This window comes from Girardinichthys multiradiatus, chromosome 9 (genome assembly GCF_021462225.1).
Source record: "Girardinichthys multiradiatus isolate DD_20200921_A chromosome 9, DD_fGirMul_XY1, whole genome shotgun sequence".
NCBI classification, from domain to species: Eukaryota; Metazoa; Chordata; class Actinopteri; order Cyprinodontiformes; family Goodeidae; genus Girardinichthys; species Girardinichthys multiradiatus.
The window spans coordinates 5,620,922-5,644,945 of record NC_061802.1 but is presented as its reverse complement, the minus strand read 5'-3'; the positions used below and the strand labels follow the sequence as shown (position 1 = coordinate 5,644,945).

At 38.5% G+C, this 24,024-nt stretch overlaps 1 protein-coding gene across 1 annotated transcript in view; it reads left to right on the top strand.

Moving 5' to 3' along the window:
• The window catches only part of LOC124873250 (contactin-associated protein-like 4), a 147,478-nt gene extending 124,033 nt beyond the window's left edge, over positions 1-23,445 (top strand). The window contains exons 19-24 of the mRNA XM_047373770.1: positions 7,320-7,544; positions 9,914-10,047; positions 15,959-16,046; positions 20,651-20,866; positions 21,267-21,338; positions 22,715-23,445. Coding sequence (XP_047229726.1) covers positions 7,320-7,544; positions 9,914-10,047; positions 15,959-16,046; positions 20,651-20,866; positions 21,267-21,338; positions 22,715-22,911 — 932 coding nt within the window. The 3' untranslated portion in view covers positions 22,912-23,445. The remainder of the gene's footprint in view (positions 1-7,319; positions 7,545-9,913; positions 10,048-15,958; positions 16,047-20,650; positions 20,867-21,266; positions 21,339-22,714) is intronic.
• The last annotated feature ends 579 nt before the right edge of the window (positions 23,446-24,024 follow it).

The following is a 24,024-nucleotide window of genomic DNA, read 5'->3' as shown; positions in this document are numbered from 1 at the left end:
TGAGCTAATTTACAGATTTCTTATTTTAACTGACACATTTGGTGTTTTACATTATTAATGATAACGGCTAAACATTTTAAATCTTAACAGTTTTTTATAGTTACTGTGAATGGAGCCGTATTAACTCTAACCTTTAAAAGGCAATCTTAAAATATAGTGTGGTTAGCAAGAAATATTGTTAGTCCAAGCTTTAATCTTCACTTAGTGACAACTTTTAATATTTTAGTATTTCAACAGGAAACACAGTGACCATGTGTGTGGTGATTCTATTTCTTATAGGTGACCTTTAAATGACTTTTCATCCCATATATTCAGTTGAACATGACAGGACCACCTCTATTAACCTGCACTGTTGTAAAAGTAGTATGGGACATTGACATCTTGTGATTATATTGTTTTGGGAAATATTATATTCTCTATATTCCAAATAATTGTGCAGTTCCAAACAATGGCATCTCTAGACACTTTACAAAAACAGGTCTGATTTATGTCTTTGATTTATGTTCCAGATTGTTATTAATTAATCCAAGTCATAAAATTAGATTCAGATCCAATTACATACAGTCTGATTCAACCCAAATTTAAATGCAAATTTAGTTGATCATTCAACAGACTCAGAATGGGCCTGGATTTAAAGGGCAGGAAAGAGACAGATAAGAGTACAAAGCTGATGGCAGCAATAGCTCGATCAATGGCTTTATCCAGAAAACAAAACATTTCTGAACACAGAAGCACTGAGTTGAAGGAAAATAAAAAAGAAAACACAAAATTAATTCCAGCAATACTGTTGGCAGTGGCTCTGGCACTGGCCAGAAGTACCTTCTGCGGAAAGCCATAACAGTGAGAGAACAAAATTAATTGAAGCAAAAATGACAAATTATGCATAAAGGAAGAGTAAATCCACAGCAATTGGTCAATACAAATTGTTTTGCACATGCAGTATTATCAGGCCCAACTAAGACCCACAGTAGCTCAAAAAACCCATCCCTGCCTCTAATTAGTTGTTTATCTCAGCTGGATGTGAGGAATGCTAAAATATGAGCAATCTGGTAGCGAGTCAAGTATCAGATCGTGCTTATTTTGTTGCCAGCCTTGGCTTGCTGTAATTGTGAAGTTCACACTGATATTTTGCTGTTGACAGTATAAATTGAAATAAACTAAAGAAAACATAATAATGACCAGAAATGAAGTTAATCCAAAACTATGCCCTCTAGAAAGAATTCTGGCCCTTAAGCAAATTTTATTGATATTCCTTGTAACTAAAACCAATGAAGCAAGTATTCCTCTTTTTCAAATTGACCCAATACAAACAAATCATCCTAGAAGGAGCAAAGAATGTCACGGTTGAGTTTTCTGGCGGACCAAAGCGCAGACAAGAGCTGGGTAGCAGCATGTTGTAAAAGTCTAAAGTTTTTATTCAAAGGCTTCTTCTCAAAACGTAGCAAAACGTTGCATAGTCCACATTCTAAAGGTTTCCAAAAACATAGCAAAAACGTAGCAATAATCACTGCAGGGATAAACAGGAGCTGAGCCAAAACTTACATGAAGTTACTGCAGGAATGTAGCACAAAACGTAGGCATAGGCATAATAGTGGATGGAACGGACAAGAATGAGGGTGAGAAGACGGAAGGAACCAGCAAAGAACAAAGAGAACTAGAGAGCTTATAAGCAGAGGGGAGTGAGGTATGAACCAATGAGACACAGAGGCAGGAAATCAGAGAAGAATAGAAAACAGGTGTGAACCAGGCTGCAGAGAACTGAGGGAGTATGGATAGTTGCTAAGGAGACCTAACTAGAAAACAAAGGGGACATGAGAGGAACTGGACTAAGACATAACCTAAAAGGAACTGACTATAAAAACTAAACTATAAGTAAGCACTGCATAAACAAAATCAGGGAACAGAACTAAAGGAAGCTAAGGACAAAGATAAAGAACCAAAGAAACATAAGAACCTAGAATAATGATTAACTAAAGTAAACAGAAAAACTAGAGGGAACAAAAGTACAACATAACCTAAGATCTATCCAAAGAAACCATAAAGAAACCCTAAGTACAAATGTAAACAAAACTAAACACTGACTGAACCAAACAGGGAATGAAGCAGAGGAAGAGAGGACTGAAATAGATACAAACTAAGATGTAAACAATAACTAAAGCTGACCTAACAGGAGGGAGAACTAGAACTACACAAACTAAACATAGGGAACTAAGCTAGAAAGAACAGAATAAATTAACTAACACAGAATAGAATAAAACACAGAAAGGGAACCAAGACGAGGAGTAACAGAGAAAATAAAATAGTAAACAAGAGTGCAAAGTGAACAAATACCAAACCATAAATAAACACAAAGATACTAAATGAGAAATTAAACTAGAGAATAATACGAGGACAAGAGAACTAGAATAACAACAAATATAATAATCATAATCATAAGAAAACCATAATAAATAATAGAAAAGCAACTTCTAAAGGAGACAAAACACTAGGAGGCGGTAAAGGGAGCAAGAGAACTAAACAAACATGATACAAAAACCAAAATAGAAACATCTAAGCAAAAGGTAAACAAACACAAAGCCACAAACAAAGTCCAAAATGTCGCACCCCAACAAAGAAAAGAACTTCCTTTAAAATCACCTGTCTCCTCTGAGTTTTTCAATATCAGATAGCTGGCAATAGAGTATTGCTTATTATCAGAATCTCTCCGTCGTGTTGCTTTGAGAGGATTGCAATAAATCTTTTCTTTAGTGGAGGTCAAGAATTGAAATTATATTTATGTACTCTTCTGCCACACAGAAAATTAATGGCATTAAGACACATTTGTCAAAAGCCAACATAGGTCAGGCTCAGACGTGAACAATTGGACAGAAAAGATTTTAATCCTCATGTTGTTTGGCATGCCAATAAAGAAAAAATGCATAGGGACTCCAGAGTAAAGATTAATGAAGGTGTTTGGGAAGTCATTTCAGAATAAAGGCACTCTGTAACAAAAGGGCTAGCTGGATATTACTGACTATCTTTATAAAACACAGAAACAGAGGTAATTTTAGGTAGAAAATTAAGTACATAGCCTGTACAGAAAACATAAGTGAATAAAACTATCAGATCACCCCTCCTTGAACCGCCACCTTAACGTGGTGGAGGGTTTGAGTGCTCCTCTATCCTAGAGGCTATGTTGTCTGGAGCTTAAATGGCCCTGGAAGGGTTTCCCATGGCAAACAGGCTCTGGGTGATGGGTCAGACAAAAAGTGGTTTAAGACACCTTCATGAGGACCACAAAATCGAGACATGTGACGTCGCCCGGTACGGCGGAGCCGGGGTACCACCCAGGATCCAGGCCTGGGGTCGGGATTCGTCAGAGAGCTCCCGGTGACAAGGTTGCTCTCTTGCGGGACCCGGCCGGGCTAAGCATGAACGAGAGATGCGAGGCCATCCCCCAGTAGGTCCACCACCTGCTGGGGGAACCATGAGGGACGGGTGCGGTGGATCTGGCAGCGGACAAAGGTGGAGACCTCGAGAACCCGATCTGTGGATGCTTAAGACGTGGAATGTCACCTCGCTAGGGGGGAGGGGGGCTGAGATGTGAGATATCGAATAGAAATTGACTGGCTCACCTCCACGCACAGCATGGGCTCTGGAATCCAGTTCCTCATGAGAGGCTGGACTCTCTTGTTGTTTGCTTGTTGCACCCCAGCTCAGCTGTCTCGTGCTGGGGTTTACCCAAGTGCATGACAGGGTCCCATCCCTGTGCCTTCGGGTTAGGGACAGGTCTCTGATTGTTGTGTCGGCCTGCGGGACGAGCGGTAGTGCAGAGTACCCGGCCTTCTTGGCGTCCCTGTCGGGGGTGCTGCATAGTGCCCCTCCCGGGGATTCCCGGGAGTGTGATACCAGGACACCCCAGGCATGTGTTTTGTGGACCTGGAGAAGGCATTCGACTGTGTCCCTTGTGGTGCCCTGTGGGGGATGCTCCAGGAGTACAGAGTCGGGACCCTTAATTGGAGGCCATCTGGTCCTTTGTCACCAGTCCTGTTCATAACTTTTATGGACAAGATTTCTAGTTGCAGCCAAGGGTAGGAGGGGGTCTGAGTTGGGGACCAGTGGATTTCATCTCTTCTTTTTGAAGATGACGTGGTCCTGCTGGCCCCCTCTAGCCAAGACCTACACCATGCACTGGGGCGGTTCGCAGCCGAGTGTGAAGCAGCTGAGAATAAGATCAGCCCCTCCAAGTCCAAGGCCATTGTTCTCGACCGGAAAAGGGTGGCTTGTCCTCTTTAGGTTAGAAGGGAGTTCCTGCCTCCAGTGGAGGAGTTCAAGTATCTTGGGGTCTTGTTCACGAGTGAGGGCAGAATGGGGCAGGAGATCGACAGACGGATCGGTGCGGTTGCCGTAGTAATGGGGTCGCTGTGCCAGTCCGTTGTGGTGAAGAGAGACCTGAGCCGAAAAGCGAAGCTCCTGATTTACTGGTCGGTTCCTACCCTCACCTATGGCCATGAACTTTGGGTCATGACCGAAAGAGCGAGATCCCGGATACAAGTGGCTGAAATGAGCTTTTTCCACAGGGTGGCCAGACACTCCCTTAGAGATAGGGTGAGGAGCTTGGGGAGGAGCTCGGAGAAAAGCCGCTGTTCCTCCACATCAAGAGGAGCCAGTTGAGATGGCACAGGCATCTATACCGGGTGCCTCTCGGACGCCTCCCTCGGGAGGTGTTCCAGGCACGTCCCACCGGGAGGAGCCCAAGGGGATGGCCCAGGACACGCTGGAGGGACTATGTCTCTCGGCTGGTCGGGGAACGCTTTGGGCTCCCCCCGGAGGAGCTGGAGGAGGTGTCTGGGGAGAGGGAAGTCTGGGTGTCTCTACTGAGTCTGCTGCCCCCGCGACCTGGTCCCGTATGAAGCGGAAGATGATGAGTCTGAGTACGAGAAATCAGTTTTAAAATTACATCTGGAAAAATTCAAATAATAAACTATCCGCTAAACTCAAAGAAAGTTACTTGTTTGTGAAGTATTTTTACTACATAAATCTGTTTCCTCTTTTAATCATCCCTCTCTGAACTTTGGTGTGCAATACTTTTTTTTCACAAAACTGTTGAAATAAGATGTTTACCTCTGAAAGAAAGACACATAACCACACAAAACCCTTCTTTTTACTTGTTGTAACCTAGGTGTTAAATCCCGCGCCTGTCCTTTGTTACTCTTCGTCTGTGTTATGCCTGTTTGTTAAGTCTCATAATATTCCCAATTGAGTTGGAATTTCTCGCTCTATAACTTACCTGAACTATTATGGCCAATCACGTTAATATTCACATGGCTACGTGTGCTGCCGCTGACTCTGCAAGGACTGTAAGGACTGCTACATTTCCTGCTAGGCTGGTTGGCGGTCTCCTTGCAGCCTATAAACTTTTTATTTCCCAACTTATTTCACCACACCAGGTAACCAGAACTGGAAGTGACACTTTCAGGCTCTCTGGACTGAACTTATAACCCGAGCATGGGTTTAATGAACTGAAAGTCAGTGGGGACACCTTGCTGGTGGACTACTGCTGGGAAAATCTTGCTGTTGGACTAGAATCAAGAGATTGCCAGTAGTGTCATAAAATAAACTGTTCTTCATTAATTGTTTTTTTTTTTCCTTGTTTTGAGCTTATGCGCACAAATGTTTTGAATGGCCATTTGAAAGAAATTTTATTCAGTTGTCGAAATGTAAATATTTTTCTTGTCTTTTTGCACTTTGAATATATGGCACTACCAGAAAATGCAACATCTTCAATCTCTGCCCACTCCTTCTGAGGGTCGCATCCTGCTCTTCTGATTAACTAGCCTTATACTTAAACAGTATTTGTGATATATTGCTAGAATACACAAATATACTACATCTGCAATAAATTAGACTAAACCTTTTCTGGTTTTAGGTCAAATAGGATTTTTTGTTGTTTTTTCTATTTGCTAAATGCCAGAATAAGAATTTCTTTGCAGCTTTCTTCTAATACAGACATTACGTTAATTTCCCAGTATTTAATAGAATTGCCCCTCAACTATAAGACTAATGTCAAACTGTATGGGTATCTTTCTACAAGCTTCTCAAAATGGTTTACTTGTATTTTGGCCCATTCCTCCGGGCAGAATTGTATAACTTAGGCAGGATTGTAGGCCACCTTGCTCACACACACCCTTATTTTCTATGTGACTGAAATCAGGGCTTTGTGGGGACAACCCTAAAACATTTAATCCGGTTCAGTTTCAGCTCAGTGTATATCTATAGGGCCTTTAGAAGAAAAAGTCAATCCAATCATACAGACAATTTCTAAGTCAATTACCTGCATTCCAAACTGATCCTAGTTATTCCGTTTAGTATTCAAATTGGTTAAAAAAGTTTTCTATCTATGCAAAGATTGACTTTGTTGGCCTTAACCCACTTTGTAGCTAATTTGGCTGCATAATTAGCACACTTGACCCTTTAGAGGATCAGCTTGTCTGTCTTAAGATGTTGCTTCAATATTTCCATATAATCCTCTTTCCTCATGATGCCATCTTAATTTCTTCTTTCCTCAGACAACAGTAGATGTTGCCTAATATTAAGGTATTTTTCCTTGAGTGCATGTGCAAACTGTAATTTGGTATTTATGATTTATGAGTTTTGGACTCATGAATTCTTATTCTCTGAGTGGCCTTCAGCCTGTGTTGGTAAAGAATAATGACACTGTCCTGCCTTCAGACAGCATATTTACACGATCTCTTGAATTTATTCTGGGATTGACACCAGAACACATTTCCATGGTGTGTATAAATTGTGTGTGAGATTAATTAGCCTAGATAGCCATGATTTCATCTCAGCGTCCCCAAATTGTTTAAATGCAGTAGAATATATAAACTTTTGAGTTTTAAGAAAGTAAAAAAAGAATCTCTTTAAAACTGTCTGCTTTGTTATTCTGGCAGTTAACAATTCAAAATGACTTAGAAATCCTATTGGACCCAAAACAGAATAAAGTTTAGTGTGATTTAGCATTAAACAGTGAAAAAAAGTAAATATCGTTTTTCCACATACAGACCTGATAACAATTATATGGTTACTGGCATGTTTATGATGGTGGTGCAATCAAACCAATTATTTGCAAAAGAAAAATCCATTAAAAGTCAAGAGCTAGATTGTTGCAGTGTCATGTGAACACTGTATTTTGTATTTATGTTATGTGTTCTCACTGTGATGAATAAATTGCTAATCCAAACCCACTTGGAGATCCATCACGAGAGTTTGTGGCCACAGTTTTAGCAGGATTCCAGTCAGCTTCCCCACTGATAACTGCCTCCGACTTTATCTTTCAGAAGTTTCAAGCAGCTTTGAGTCGACAACATCCATCACCTATATTGTAAAGGAGCTGTATGAGCTGAGCAGGAACAGCAGCTCTTTGCACTCATCCATCTACTCTGATATCACACTGAGAGGAGAAGACATCTCCCTGAGCTTCAGGACCAGTCAAAGCCCTGCTCTGCTGCTCTACGTCAGCTCTTTTTACAGAGGATACTGGATCCTGCTCATCAATAAACATGGTGAGGACTTTTGTTAGACAAAGATTTTTTATTCTTTAAACCTATAACCATTTTGTTCCTTCAGTTACTTATTCTTATTTTCTGGATTTGCTCTGTCATCCTTTGTTGCCTTTCCAATTCAGCTAGTCTAAAGTCACTTCAACACACTGCAGTTCTGAAAGGTTTAAGAAATGTTTAGGGGCTGGAACAGGAAAACTGAAATATCAATAGCAATCACTCCAACGTTTTTTTAGTTTATTGTTTTCACACAGTCCCCTAATATACTTTCTGAAAGCCCCGCAGTTGTGACAATGTGTAAGCACAGTAACCTCTCTTACAAATACATTTCTGCAAGAACTGGTGTGCATTTTCCAGTAAACGTGTCTGTTTTATATTATTTGCTATCAGATACATGTGTTAAAATTAAAACAAAAGCAGATTTGTTAAGGAGACATCTGTAATTTGGCATCTTAAAGGAAGTAATGATTTACAGGTTTTTCATTTAGTGTTAGAATCTCTGGTGCACCTTTTATTGGTGAGTGTGTATTGGTCTTTTTTATGCTGCAAAAGCAAATCTCTAGAAAAAAATCTCATACTGTGAAATGCATCTCTGAGCAGTAGTTGGGGACTGAGTATGGGCCATAATGTCTATATGTACTACTCAAATTCTGAGATATTACTTTGTAACCAATTTTGGCGAAGTTAAGAGAGCTTGTTATGATGTTACAATAAATTATTTAGCTTTTGGTAGATTTTTAGATTTTGGTAGATTTTGGTAAATTTGATTGAAAATTTATACTGGTGCCCTTTTAGGTCTATATATTTGATGTAAATGAAACTGTGTGTCTTCTGTTAAAAAAAACGATCCATTATGAAATCAGACAAATGTAGTGAGAATGCCAGTTAGTCGGTGAACCCTCAATTCATTCTTAATTAATAATGAATTCTGAAATATGTTTAGCTTATTGTTTCTATAATCGAATCACAGCAAGAACTGGTATCAACGGTAATAAAAGACAACAAATACTGCAACGTAGGCCTCATTAGCTTAAATGCGACACGCCTAAAAACCATCAAAACCCGATGTTTTAGAATAAGAGAGGGTGTTTAAGCACACAGGGGGGGGAAATAATGCACAAAGGAAGAATGAATAGAAAGCACTTTGACATTACAAATTGTTTTGCACACACTGAATTATCAGGCCAAATGAGACCCACAGTAGCTCAGTGCAGTGAGCAGTGGAGAGGGCGTTACTGGGTATAGACCATAACAGGTTTGGACTTTCAATACTGACATGTCACAATAATATTTACATACAGCGGTGCTCCCTCAGATTATCCTTCTATTAGATAAAGGGTTTTGGTTAAACAGCAAATGCATCGTGCAAAATCAAATAAAATTTAATGTCTAAAAATCTTCTGGTTGCTAATTTAAAGTTGGACCATAGAGATAGTACATCAATATTATAATTATGAAAATCTGATAGTAAATAGGTATAAATAGGTAAAAAGGTTCAGTGTTTATGTCACCTATTTCAGAAAGTGAAACTTATATCATATTCACACAGAGTGAAATATTTCAAGTATTTATGTCTTATGGCTTACAGGTAATTTAAAAAAAATTTAAAATTCAGTGTCTCCAAAAATTAGAATATCACAAAAGATCAACAACAGTAGGATACTTTAAATAGAAATGTCAGGCTTCTGAAAAGTATTTTCATTTCAATGCACTTAAATGCCCATTTACACGAATTACTCCTTCAATGTGGCGTGGCATGGAGGTGATCAGCCTGTGGTGCTGCTGAGGTGTAATGGAAGCCCAGGTTGCTTTGATAGCTACCCTCAGGTCATCTGCATTGTTTGGTCTGGTGTCTCATCTTCCTCTTGACAATACCCCACAGATTATCTATGTGGTTCAGGTCAGGCCAGTTTACTGGCCAATCAAGCACAGTAACACCATTTTCAATGAACCACCTTTTCATACCTTAGGCAGTGTGCTAAGGCTGTGGTTTTGCTTGTTGCTGATTTCCACCACACTTTTTCCTTCCACTTAATTTTGCATGAATATCCTTGGATACAGCAATCTGTGAACAACAGCTTATTTGGCAATGATCTTTTGTAGCCTATCCTCATTATAAAGCATTACAATTACGAGAAATAAAGGCCTGAATTCACTCTATTTACAACGAATATTATAATATATGAGTTTCTTTTTCTGAAACGAGTGACAAAAATAGTGAACTTTTTTATGTATCTGTACAGTTAAAGAACATTTTCAGGAAAGAATGTTTATGTTTAATAATGATGTCCGTTATTCAGACATTTGTGTTGTATTTTGATTTTCTGTATGTTTGCCTCCAAGAGTCCATTGTTGTTTTGTTTTTTTTAAAGATGAGCTAGAAGTGAGGTACAAGTTGCATAGCAGCAGAGATGTGGAGGTGCTGAGTAGCCGAGTCATGAACTTAGCTGACGGGCATCTGCATACTGTGACCATCAGGCGACAGGCAGACACAGTGTCTGTGCAGGTAAACACACACACATACACACACCTCCCAATCTATCTGACAGGTCAGAGCTGTTTTCAGATATGTTGGCAAGCTGAGGTGTTGCCACTAGCTAGAGAGATGCCAAAGACTTTCTCATCATACTTCAAAATCCATGTACTGTGTATTAATGTCCACATTTTGCAATTGATGTTAAAGTAACCTGCATAGAGGCAGCTACTGTACATAAAAAAATATTGTTTATTGAAACTTGCCATCACATCTTTGATGATATTACCAATTGTTGCTTACTCTGAAAAGTGGTTTAATGCCCTGCAGAAATTTAAAAAATGCATAGGTTGTCATGTTCTAATATATTGCAAATGAGAAATTACAGGTAAAAAATTAATATTAAGCTATTGCCAGTCTATTCATTTAGAGATGTAAGCTTTTACAACCAGATGTTTTGATGTTTTAATAGCTCTTCAGAATCAATTACTGTTAAGAATAAACTGCGGACTGTTGAAGTACCCCTTTAACGGGGTCTTCTGCACGTTCGTTTATTCACCGTAACCTAGAGGAATTCACAACACATTAGAATAAATCACACTCAGACACCGTTGTATTCAATTTAAATACCTGGGCCCAGGGAGAGAAGCTCATGTAGGTAGGATACACCGAGACTTCTTCTGGCCCTCCCTCACTGGGTTCATTTCTTTTATTAAAACACACACGAAAATGGGCAGCGCCCTTGTTTACAATATTTTCTACACATAGTCACGTACACACTTTTCCGGCTTACCATATTTAGACAGGTATTGTCCCACAGCTGCATCCCGTATCTACTGATATAAGCAGGGAGTAACTCAGTCAGTTGTACTATCTCTAATTTTCACACACATGCAGTTCTCAGTAATTTTCCACTTCACCATACCCCTGTGAGAAATACTTCTGCAGGCCACACAATGTCTTATACTAACACATGTTACACATTTTATTTCCCACACTGTTTTGAATCATAGTAATAATGCACACACATAATATATCTCCACAGGACATACAAAACACAGAAACAATTCACCTAATGGCTGAACACAGTCATTAAATTATAATTTTTTTTAAACTAATTTAATGAAGCAATATCATTCTTGACTGGGGTCTCAAGACGGTGAATTTTAGAAATCTTAATGGTGACAACATTGAAAGTAATTGCTATTTTCCCATTTTGTATTCAAGATGCTTTCTGCTGCATGACAGTTAACCTTATCAACAAAAGTAAATGGTTCATCGGTGAACAATCTGTTTTTAAGGATGCCATCTATGGTTTAATTAGTATTACAAACCTTGAAAGTAAAACGTTACCACTGTACAAAGTAGTGTCAGTGAAAGGAAAACTGTGCACTTTAGTGAAGGATTTTGCTGTGCATGCAAAGTGCATTACTATGCGTCTGTGATAAATATATCCCTGTGATACATTAGAGGCTGTTTTACTGTAATAGCTCACTCTACAGGGTGACATAATGCTTGACAAGTATCTGTCTTTAAAGTAATTTTCACTATCTACTAATTCATGTATTTACTGTCTAGTCATGGTTTTGAGGATTGTACGGTATTGCTAATATTAATCATGGATTAAACTTTGTACTTTCTGCAGTGGTGGTCAAACTGTAAAAGGAAAATGGAATTGTATAATTAATATTAATAATTAATATTCTTAAAATTTTCAGTGTGCTGGCACTTAAAATTAAGGAAGGAATAACTAAATCAATGGCGTCTACTCCTTTTCCTTGCATTGTTTTATTTCTGCACTGGATTCACAACACAGATTGCACTGAATAGATGCAAATGAAAACACGTCAATTAAGTCCAGCAGATGGAGTAATTTGCACCTCTCTGTGCATCTGGCTGCAGCTGTGCTTTTTTCAGCCACAAACAAAGCACTTATGCTGTGATAAGAGAGCTAGAGAAAAATGTTTGTCCACAGGATCGAGGCACAGGGTGGAATCACAAAATGAGTTATGCTGCAGACTGTTAAAGAAGATAAACACTTCTATACCTTTAAGCAATTCATTCAAAGCTAAAAAGCTTTGACTGGAGTAGAAATTAAACACCTGTGATTGGGATTACAATGTTTTATTTTCACTTTCTAAATTAAAAACGAAAATTAGGTTTCTATCCATTGGTTGTTGGCTGTGCGCTCACCGGCCACCTCTTCCTTCCTCCCCGTGGATCCATTCAAACCAGTACCATCAGGTCTGAGATCTCCAAATGTGCCTCATCCATGTTGTGTAATGAGGATGTAGCTTTTTTGATAATTTATTTGATTCATGGTAATTGATCTAGCATGTGAACCACTATCTGTGGGAACATTCCGCAATAATAAGGTCAATATCCTGAAAAAATGAAAAAAAGGTAAAGCCAGCATATCGAGTCAGTTCTATTTGTCTTATCCTGCATTAAAATTACCAACAGCTTTCAGCAGGGTGGTATTTTTCATGCACACTGCTGGATGTACAGTGCCTTGCGAAAGTACTCTGCCTCCTTGAACTTTTCAACCTCTTGCCACATTTCAGGCTTCAAACATAAAGATATAAAATTCTCATTTTTTTGTGAAGAATTAACAACAAGTGGGACATAATCGTGAAGTGGAATGAAATTTATTGGATGTGTCAAACTTTTTTAACAAATGAAAAACTGAAAAGTGGGACGTGCAATATTATTCGGCCCCCTTGCGTTAATACTTTGTAGCGCCACCCTTTGCTGCAATTACAGCTGCAAGTCGCTTGGGGTTTGTCTCTATCAGTTTTGCACATCAAAAGACTGAAATTCTTGCCCATTCTTCCTTGCAAAAGAGCTGGAGCTCAGTGAGGTTGGATGGAGAGCGTTAGTGAACAGCAGTCTTCAGCTCTTTCCACAGATTCTCGATTGGATTCAGGTCTGGACTTTGACTTGGCCATTCCAACACCTGGATACGTTTATCTGTTAACCATTCCATTGTAGATTTGGCTTTATGTTTTGGATCATTGTCTTGTTGGAAGATAAATCTCTGTCCCAGTCTCAGGTCTCTTGCAGACTCCAACAGGTTTTCTTCCAGAATGGTCCTGTATTTGGACCCATCCATCTTCCCATTAATTTTGACCATCTTCCCTGTCCCTGCTGACGAAAAGCAGGCCCAAACCATGATGCTGCCACTACCATGTTTGACAGTGGGGATGGTGTGTTCAGGGTGATGAGCTGTGTTGCTTTTACGCCAAACATATCGTTTTGCATTGTGGCCAAACAGTTTGATTTTGGTTTCATCTGACCAGAGCACCTTCTTCCACATGTTTGGTGTGTCTCCCTGGTGGCTTGTGGCAAACTTTAAACGAGGCTTTTTATGGATATCTTTGAGAAATGGCTTTCTTCTTGCCACTCTTCCATAAAGGCCAGATTTGTGCAGTGTATGACTGATTGTTGTCCTTTGGACAGACTCTCCCACCTCAGCTGTAGATCTCTGCAGTTCATCCAGAGTGATCATGGGCCTCTTGGCTGCATCTCTGATCAGTCTTCTCCTTGTTCAAGATGAAAGTTTAGAGGGACGGCCGGGTCTTGGTAGATTTGCAGTGGTCTGCTACTCCTTTCATTTCAATATGATTGCTTACACAGTGCTCCTTGAGATGTTTAAAGCTTGGGAAATCTTTTGGTATCCAAATCCGGCTTTAAACCTCTCCACAACAGTATCTCGGACCTGCCTGGTGTGTTCCTTGGTCTTCATGATGCTCTCTACGCTTTGAACAGAACCCTGAGACTATCACAGAGCAGGTGCATTTATACGGAAACTTGATTACACACAGGTGGTTCTATTTATCATCATCAGTCATTTGGGACAACATTGGATCATTCAGAGATCCTCACTGAACTTCTGGAGTGAGTTTGCTGCACTGAAAGTAAAGGGGCCGAATAATATTGCATGCCCCACTTTTCAGTTTTTTATTTGTTAAACAAGTTTGACACATCCAATAAATTTCATTCCACTTCACGATTGTGTCCAACTTGTTGTTGATTCTTCACAAAACATTTGAATTTTATATCTTTATGTTTGAAGCCTGAAATGTGGAAAGAGGTTGAAAAGTTCAAGGGGGCCGAATACTTTTGCAAGGCACTGTAAATACTGTCCTTTAATGTACAAAGAAATTTGCTCTGTTTCGTATTTTAGATAAATATACATTAGGTAAGCTTTCCCCTAAATCCTTACTTCTCACCTACATTAAATGGTGGGCAAATTGTGGTAGAGGTGCCATTTCCTCATTAGCCTCATTTTAGGCTTATTTTGCATTTAGTGTCAGAATTTAAAAAACACCCAAACTCCATATTGCAAACATTAAATGCACACAAAGCTTTCAGACGTTACCTTTCATTTTATAGAATGAAACTGACAGCACTTACAAATAGGTGTTATATACTTTTTTAATCTGTGCTGGCAAAAAATTGCCACAGGCTGGACTTCAGCCCTTGGAGTTCAAGCCATTTGTCAATCTGCAGTAAAGTTGCTATTAGTAGTAACAGTATTTTAAAAAATACCATTTGTCTTAGCTTTTCTACTGAATCTGTTATTATCAAGACACATTATGTAACTTTACAATTATTTCTAACTTACTGTTATTATTATTATTATTATTATTATTATTATTATTATTATTATTATTATTGTTGTTGTTGTTATTATAGTAGTAGTAGTATTGAACCTTTATTTTACCAGGTAAAATATTGGAGAACCAGTTCTCATGAACTGACCTACACCCAGCTTTTTTTTTTTTTTTTATCTTTAAACAACATAACTAATATAAGATTATACTGCCTTAATAAAAAAAAATGTACAGTCGTTTGCAGAGATGTATCTTAGGTAGGGTCGCCTGAGAAAAAACTTAGCAGAAGAATAATCACTATTGTTAATAATGTTGTAACAATGGGTCCAACAGAATAACGTGAAACAACAAGTCATGTGTAACGGAGTAGGATAATGTACATTTTGAAATGATCCTATTCAGTTGGACATTTCTCTGTATTCCTCTTTGGACAGTAACTTTTCTTATGTTGTAAATTTGCCTTTACTGAACAGTCTCTATTCTATTCTATTCTATAAATTCCTTAAAGGAGGATTTAAAGTCAACATAATGTAAGTGATGGATGCCGACCAAATGTGACTCTGTAGCAGCTGTAGGTAAGACTGTTAGACTGATAAAAGAATAGGTGCTCATCTCAGCTGTGACTTTTTGGTTTATATGTGTGGTGGAAAATGAACACTATACATCACACTGACAATATATCTCCAAAGGTAAAAAACTTGTGGTGCCACCATCATGGTGTGGGGATTATTTTCAGCAAGGACAGGGAAGCTGGTCAGAGAGAGGATGAAGTGAGTTAAGTACAGGGCAGTTCTTGAAGACAGGATTGACAACCTTTACAATATAAGGAGACATTTATGTAATCAACTTTTCTGGGTACATAACCCATAATATTTGTTCATTTTATTGTTAAATTAATCACTATTTTTATTTTCAGGTTTTCTAACACAGGAGAGCATCAAGTATTTACATTACGGGATTCATCCATATTATTGCAAAGAACAAATGCGAAGCACACTTTTCAGATGTTTTTTGTAACAAATTTTGAAAATTCTATTTCACTTTCCCTCCACCTTCACGAGTATGCACTACATTGTGATATTTTACCTAAAATCCCAATAAAATACATTTAGGTTTGTGGGTGAGTATGACGAAATGTAAAAAACGATCAAGGCGTATAAATACCTTTGCAAACCGCTTTAACCTCTTACAAAGTCTATGTTTGATGGCTTCTTTATGGTCCTACGCTGGATTTGTTTCTTTCAGAAGTCCCTGTTTAAGCACAAAGAACCCTTCCTAAACAGATTATTATTCCTCTTACACTTTGTTTTATATCAATTATCTTTCAGATTGACCAGAATGCCAGAGAGGACTTCAACTTGACATCTGATGTGGAGTTTAACAACATTAAATCGATTATTCTGGGAAGAGTGCCAGGTAGGTGAGGCTCTCTTTCAGTGCCATGCAACAAAACATTGTTCTCAGGGCTTCTGTTGTTTTCTGTTCATTATGATGGGTGACCCAGGTGGGCTGATCACTAGAGGAGATATTAATTTTGCTTTCATATTTAAACATTTGCTGACATTCACGTGTCCCTTCAACAAATGCAAATCTGGAAAATTACTGAAAAAAGAGAAAACTACTTATGCTGCTGCTCTGTTGAATAATATACATTTTAGATACATACAAGTGAATTATATATTTATGCAGTTTTTGGTTAAAAGAAAGTTCTAAAACTACACTTTATGTATTCCTCATGTTTTTCTGTTCCACCAAAGCAGTAAGAAATTTAGTCTTAACATCTGTCTGAGTGGAACCTGAGATAGTTACTTTGACTTCAGCAGAAGGTTCTTCACGTTTTATGCTAATGAGAAAAAATAAAAAGCAGAAAATGTTTGGAAGATTGGAGTCAACACAGTTCAGAAAATAAACCAGTCAATCTTAGCTGCAGTGGTTGGGGTCAAAGTGAACCAGACAGTTTGTCCTCTTCCTGCATGAAAGAACAATCCAGTTTCAGCATTTCTGCCATAGTGTGACTGGCAAATAAATGTTTTGTAACACCTGGGATGGCCCCCTTTTCCAGTAGGTCATCATTAAAACTAATAATCTGAGACAAACCTAAACATCTACCCTGAGCCTCTGAGGGCAAAGGGTATAAAACCTAAATATATTCTTACTAAGAAATTGTTCCTAATCCTTCAGAGGGATGGAGGAGTAGATATTTGTTAACATATTGCATGCTGCAACATGTGCAGCAGTTATAATATAGCAAACCACTGATGATAAAAGATCCAAATCAATGTAATGAAAAAAGTTTTTTTCATTACATTGCCAGCAAACGTATCCACTGCGAAAACTGAATTCATTTTGAAACCAGGACAACATTTGGTTTAGTATTAAAAACAATGTTTGTCTTAAATTTTTTTGCATGAACCATGTTTATTAGTTATTTCTAAGTTCAGCTGTTCGTTGTTTCTTTTTCTGTCTCAATCTGAATGGGGTCATGTAAGCATTTGGCCCTGTCATCATCCTGCTGAATATTGGGTCATATCTGAATCAGATAGGCTGCCAAAGAGTTGATGTACTGTCAGACTTTGAAAGCTGTATCATCCATCAGCCCTGCTAATGGACAAGGAAGACGATGGACAAACTGAGACCCTCAGAGAGACAGACACGGCCAGAATGATAGGATGTAGATTTAGTGCCAGCATCACTTTGAAAACTTAAATCATTCTTCTTAAACTTTTATTTAAAGATATTTTGCTCATTTCTGAATTGTTTGGGTATATATTTTTTTAATATTTAGCCAAAGATAGTTTGCATTTGCTTTGGTTGTATCTTATACACTTCCGTTAGAAAAAAGGATAGATAATCTGTTCATTTTAGAGCAGGTTAGGCTTGTGTGCATGCATACTAAGGGAAGCATTTCTGACCATTAAAACTGGACAAAAAGAATTGAAGATATTCTTACTTGAGCTTTTATGTAACACAGAATTCCAAAGTTTAAACAACAAATAAACAAGAAGTATGGAAAGTAATACAGAAAGAAAAATGATTTTATAATGCACAACCTGGTAAATCAGCACTGCAAGAGTTGCTATAAGCGATAAGCCTTATGGATCAGGGGTAAAATTATGTTCTGCCACTCAAAGAACTATCTGCAATTTAAAACTCTAACCCTGATTACGTGTGCAGCTGATAAAGTGCTTGCTCCAGCCAGGTTATGCTGCAGTGTCATATTTATGTATGGAATATATGTTCCCCTAGGTTACAAGTTAGCTTATTGGCAGTGTTGTGCTGCGTAATCAAATTACTCAGCAGAAAAGGTGTGGTTCCTTCTGACATTTATACATCTGCAGAAGCTGCTTAAGATTTTGTTTAGAACCTGTTGGTAAAACCCGTGGAGGCATTACTTCTAACTTGCTTAGTTGGTTCTTTAGGAGCTATTCTTATTCAAAATCCGTCATTTTTAAAGTCACCACAAAAATGTCCTTTATCATATACCTACTAGAGGTTTTAACTTTTTAATCTGTTTACTACATTTCTTTCACAAAAAAGGCTTTGTTCATTAGCTTCAGTTCTAAAGCCTTGGTGACATTTTCTCTGCAGCCCTTTAAGCTACAAACTGCCCCTTTTTTCCCAAGGTTCACAATAGGGAAAAATATGAGAATCTATGTTCTTCTGTTGATTAATGCTCCATGCTTAGTTCATCATTATGATTTCATTGTTTCGTTTGTGTTCCTTAAACTGTTAACTATATGGATAAGGCAAGTTGTCACCTTTATGGGTGAGGGACTCTGCACTAAAGGATGACCTCTCTCATACTATTTAGCTCATTGAATAATGACCACACCGTTTACATAATCAAAGCAGTTTTGCAACTTTCTGCAGATCAGTCAAACAATTAATAGGTCCGTCTCTGTGACTAGATTTTATTTATCCTATTTACCTTTTTTATTGTTTCCATTTGTCATCTGTAATCTAAATATTAGTCAATCTTAATATATTAGTAAATTTGTTTTTTGTCAGCTTTCTCAGCTGAAGTGTGGTGACTAATTGCTAAAATTCCACATTTATTACCCCCATGAATTTGTACATACAGGGGTTGGACAATGAAAATGAAACACCTGGTTCTAGACCACAATAATTTATTAGTATGGTGTAGGGCCTCCTTTTGCGGCCAATACAGCATCAATTCGTCTTGGGAATGACATATACAAGTCCTGCACAGTGGTCAGAGGGATATTAAGCCATTCTTCTTGCAGGATAGTGGCCAGGTCACTACGTGATACTGGTGGAGGAAAACGTTTCCTGACTTGCTCCTCCAAAACACCCCAAAGTGTCTCAATAATATTTAGATTTGGTGACTGTGCAGGCCATGGGAGATTTTCAACTTCACTTTCATGTTCATCAAACCAATCTTTCACCAGTCTTGCTGTGTGTATTGGTGCATTGTCATCCTGATACACGGCACCGCCTTCAGGATACAATGTTTGAACCACTGGATGCACATGGTCCTCAAGAATGGTTCGGTAGTCCTTGGCAGTGACGCGCCCATCTAGCACAAGTATTGGGCCAAGGGAATGCCATGATATGGCAGCCCAAACCATCACTGATCCACCCCCATGCTTCACTCTGGGCATGCAACAGTCTGGGTGGTACGTTTCTTTGGGGCTTCTCCACACTGTAACTCTCCCGGATGTGGGGAAAACAGTAAAGGTGAACTCATCAGAGAACAATACATGTTTCACATTGTCCACAGCCCAAGATTTGCGCTCCTTGCACCATTGAAACCGATGTTTGGCATTGGCATGAGTGACCAAAGGTTTGGCTATAGCAGCCCGGCCGTGTATATTGACCTTGTGGAGCTCCCGACAGACAGTTCTGGTAGAAACAGGAGAGTTGAGGTGCACATTTAATTCTGCCATGATTTGGGCAGCCATGATTTTATGTTTTTTGGATACAATCCGGGTTAGCACCCGAACATCCCTTTCAGACAGCTTCCTCTTGCGTCCACAGTTAATCCTGTTGGATGTGGTTTGTCCTTCTTGGTGGTATGCTGACATTACCCTGGATACCGTGGCTCTTGATACATCACAAAGACTTGCTGTCTTGGTCACAGATGCGCCAGCAAGACGTGCACCAACAATTTGTCCTCTTTTGAACTCTGGTATGTCACCCATAATGTTGTGTGCATTTCAATATTTTGAGCAAATCTGTGCTCTTACCCTGCTAATTGAACCTTCACACTCTGCTCTTACTGGTGCAATGTGCAATCAATGAAGACTGGCTACCAGGCTGGTCCAATTTAGCCATGAAACCTCCCACACTAAAATGACAGATGTTTCAGTTTCATTGTCCAACCCCTGTAGTTACAGATTCTGCAATTATTTGTGTGTGTAGAGTCCAGAAATCAGGGTCGTGCAATGCTTTACATTAATTTGAACATACAGAAATTAAAGATGGTGATGTCTTGTCTGAATGTCATCCTGATTCTTTTCTATACCATTTTCCATTAACTCTTGGACAGTAGCTGGATTTATTTTCACTATTTGAATTAAACTGGATTGGAACTGGACCTGTTCACGTTAATACTCTCGTATGATTGTTTAAACCTGAACGAACCAGCCAAAAGATAACAATGGCTAAGAACATAATTCTGTGCTCACATCTTCTTGTTAAAGGTTTGCTGTTGATGCACCAAACACCTCTTCTATTATACTCAACATCCCCATCATTGTGGTGCTTGACTTTTTATTTGATTATCCTGTTACATTGGTGGTAATGGCATAATTTTATTGTTGCCGAACTTTCAACACTAAAAAAATGTTTTGTTTTAATTCGAAATGCGGTTGTTTATTTTCACAGAGTTTTTTTTTTTTTGCACCATCTGGCACTACATGTGTAATTAATGCCATCGTTGAAGCCACTTGTCCCCTCAGCAATCGACTCATTGAAACAAACTGTGAGCTGTATTTTGAAGCTGTAATTGGATTGCACTGATAAGAAGGGTTTCTCTTCACTCATCTGTGTTTGTTTAGAGTCTGAAGGACTGGACGCAGAACTCGCCGGGTTGGCCTCTATTGGGTTCACTGGCTGCCTGTCAGGTGTTCGATTTGACTCCATCTGTCCTCTGAAAGCTGCTCTGCTCCATCGTGACAGTCGTGTTACTGTCACCAGCCCCCTGGTACCATCGAGCTGTGCTTCGTCATCTCAAGCTGACTCATACGCAGCAGAAACTACACATTCATTATCAGGTAAAAGGAGCATGCTTATATTTTAAAGTCGGTCATTTACTTCACATCACTGGGTAGGCATCCCAGCTGTTACTGCTCTGGGTCTCTGTCTGGTGTATTTTTAAAATGATACTTATGGAGCTTCATTAGACATTTGTAATGGCTCATTAAGCATTCTTCTCAGTAAGCAGGAAAAGAGATGGCAAAACGACAGATGAGAGTCATCAAACAGCTCTGGGCAAGTCCTTTGAGGCTTTGCTGAGGTTTTTGAAAAGATCTTTGAAAAGAAAAACTAGTTTCACTCCTTCTGTTCTAAAACTGCTTTGTATTAAAACTCTATTTCCAATTATTTTGATCTGTGAAACTAATTTTTCTTCTTTTGTTGGCTCCTTCATATTCCCTGATTTGTATCTGTCTGCAGACCAGCCTCAATCTGTGGATCCAGGTCAGCCTTTAGTCAATGCCATTAGGAGTGATTCAGCACTAATTGGAGGTAAGGCCAATCATCTCAGTTGACATGGCAAAAGTTAAACTCAAATATTTCATAATATGTTTAGCACACCTAAAACATGTGTTTTTTCATTGCCCCAGTCTGAAAGGTGTTTGTCATGCTTGAGCTTACCTAAAAAAACATCGATTGGAAACCTAATGACATGTCAGAAAAGTCAACGTCATCCACATCTACCTAGGGAAATCAAATTTCTCCAATCTTGCACTGCAATTATGTCAACCATTAATGTGATGCTGAGACATTTGCTTGCTGGAGAGAGTAACCTTCAACTTGGTGCACAACCCCACTTGGTTTTGTTTTTAAATTAGAATATAGTTGAGAACTTAATTTATTTCAGTAATTAAATTCAAAGAGAGAAGGTCTATGTTATAGATTCACTGGGTACTTTTGATGACAATGGTTTACAACTAATGAAAACTCAAAATTAGTGATTTAAATATTTAATAAGACTAAATAAAAACAGGTTTTAACATAACAGAAATGTTATGGTCTACATAATAGTGGGAAACAATGAAGGTTTGACAATTTTCCAGGAGACAGTCATGTGCTGCAGCCAAATGTATTAATGGAAAGTTCAGTAGAAGGAAAAAATGTGATAGAAAGACTCTGGGGATTTCATTTGGAAATTATTATTTTACAGTCAGTGATGATTCAGAGAGACATGTCATCATCTGTTGGTTCGCTGATGATCACAAAGAAATGTTGGGCACTTCATGCTTCCCTCTGCTGACAAGCTTTTTGAAGAAGCTGATTTTATTTTCTGGCAGAACTTGGTACCCCACCCAAACTACCAATCCCTGCTTTAATGACCATGGTATCACAGTGTTCAACTGGTCAACAAACTTACCTGAGCTTAGCTCTATAGAGGATCTGTGGAGAATTGCCAAGAAGATGAAACACCAGACCTAATAATGCCGACGAGCTGAAAGCTGCTACTAAAGCACCCTGGGCTTCCTTAACACCTTCTCAGAACCACAGAATGTTCTCTTCAATGCCACAATGCATTTTTGAACTAAGTAGTGAGTGTAAAAACTGTTCAGTAGATAGACCTATGTTTTAATAAGCTGATATTTCCTTATTATTCTCTAGTTGTTTTGTTTATATTCTCATTTTCTGACAATCTGAAGCTTGGGTTTCCATTAGCTGCAAGCTGTAACACCAGACAGAAATAAACATTTAAAATATGAATGGTATGATTAATTTATATATTTTTGAGTTTCATTTTGAAGTTTTGTTCTAAAATCTAAATGTGCATTTTTTATGTTTAAAGCATGAAAACATTTGTATTTATAGGAGACCAGATAATATGTAATAACATTTCACAGCCTCCACACACTTTTTTATTTTGTGGTTCTCAGGTGTGATTGCAGTGGTCATTTTTATCATCGTGTGTGCTGCAGCGATCGTGGCTCGATTCCTTTGCATCAGGAAAGAGACATATCGAAACCAAGAAGTAAGAGCATCGCAGCCTCAGGACAGCCGCGAGTTCCCGTTCAGCAGCCAGGCAGACTCTCTGAGCATTCAAAGTGAAAACCAGAAGGAGTTTTTCATTTAGCACTGGCCCATGATAATCCCAGCGCGCTGAGCGGGATAAATTACCAAACAGTGCTTTACCCATCCCCCCCCTCTTTTTTTTTGTAAATATAACAGACTTTATTTGAAAAACTGTCAGAGGTGTTGGACTCACTTTAAAGTGTTAAACATTTGAACATGTACAATTTGTAGTGATTTGTGTGATTACGACTAATTCAGTTCCATTTTGAAAGGATTTTGTCTGATAGAAAGAGAATGATGAACACATGTGATATTGCTGTGAAAACGTTTGAGCTGTGGGACATTTATAAGAAGTTTTCTAAGGCGGACTTTTAAAAACCTCTTAAATTTGAGAAGCCAGAGCCAAAAAAGAAAAAAAAAACAGGATATGAACCTATGGAAATTCAAGGCTTCTATGAAACAGCCCAGCCAAAGCACATTCTCAGAATCAAATTAAATCCATCTGTTAAATGTAAAAATTATTCCAAATTGTGTTGTATATATAAAAACCAAATTAAAGTCACTCTAAGACTTTGTCGTAGAGTTTCTTGGAAAACGTTTGTGCTACTCTCTTTCCCTTTTTTCTACTTTGTGAAGAAAAACCATAAAGTTGGGCTACGATTTTCTTTTTAAAGCTAATGGTTTCAATATACCACCTGCAGCGAGCAGAGCAGCCAACATCAGACCGCTCTCAGAAGCAGCTTGAAGTAGCACGGACCATAAAACACCAGCTCTGTCACCATTTTTGTATTGTAGAAACTTTATGGTTTTTGCTGGCATACTTATCTGTCTTTCCTAATGGAGATTTTGAAACACTCCAGATACATTTCATAGTCAATTTTCTGCAAAACTGTCAATTGCAGAAAAGATTTTTATGAAATGAGGTAAAGAAGGATTTTTTTTCCTCTTCATCCTTTATACTCTTTTAAAACGAAGTAGCCCACAGATGATGATGTATATGGAACAATGGCTCACCTTTTCAACTGCAAAAATCTGGGCCTGTATTTACAAAGTATCCTAAGACTAAAAGTAGCTCCTAGTGACGTCATTCTGAGAAAAATCTCGGAATTTCTTGAATACTAAGATTTTTCTTAGAATTTTCCCTTGATAAGATCAAAGTTATTCATGAAGCATC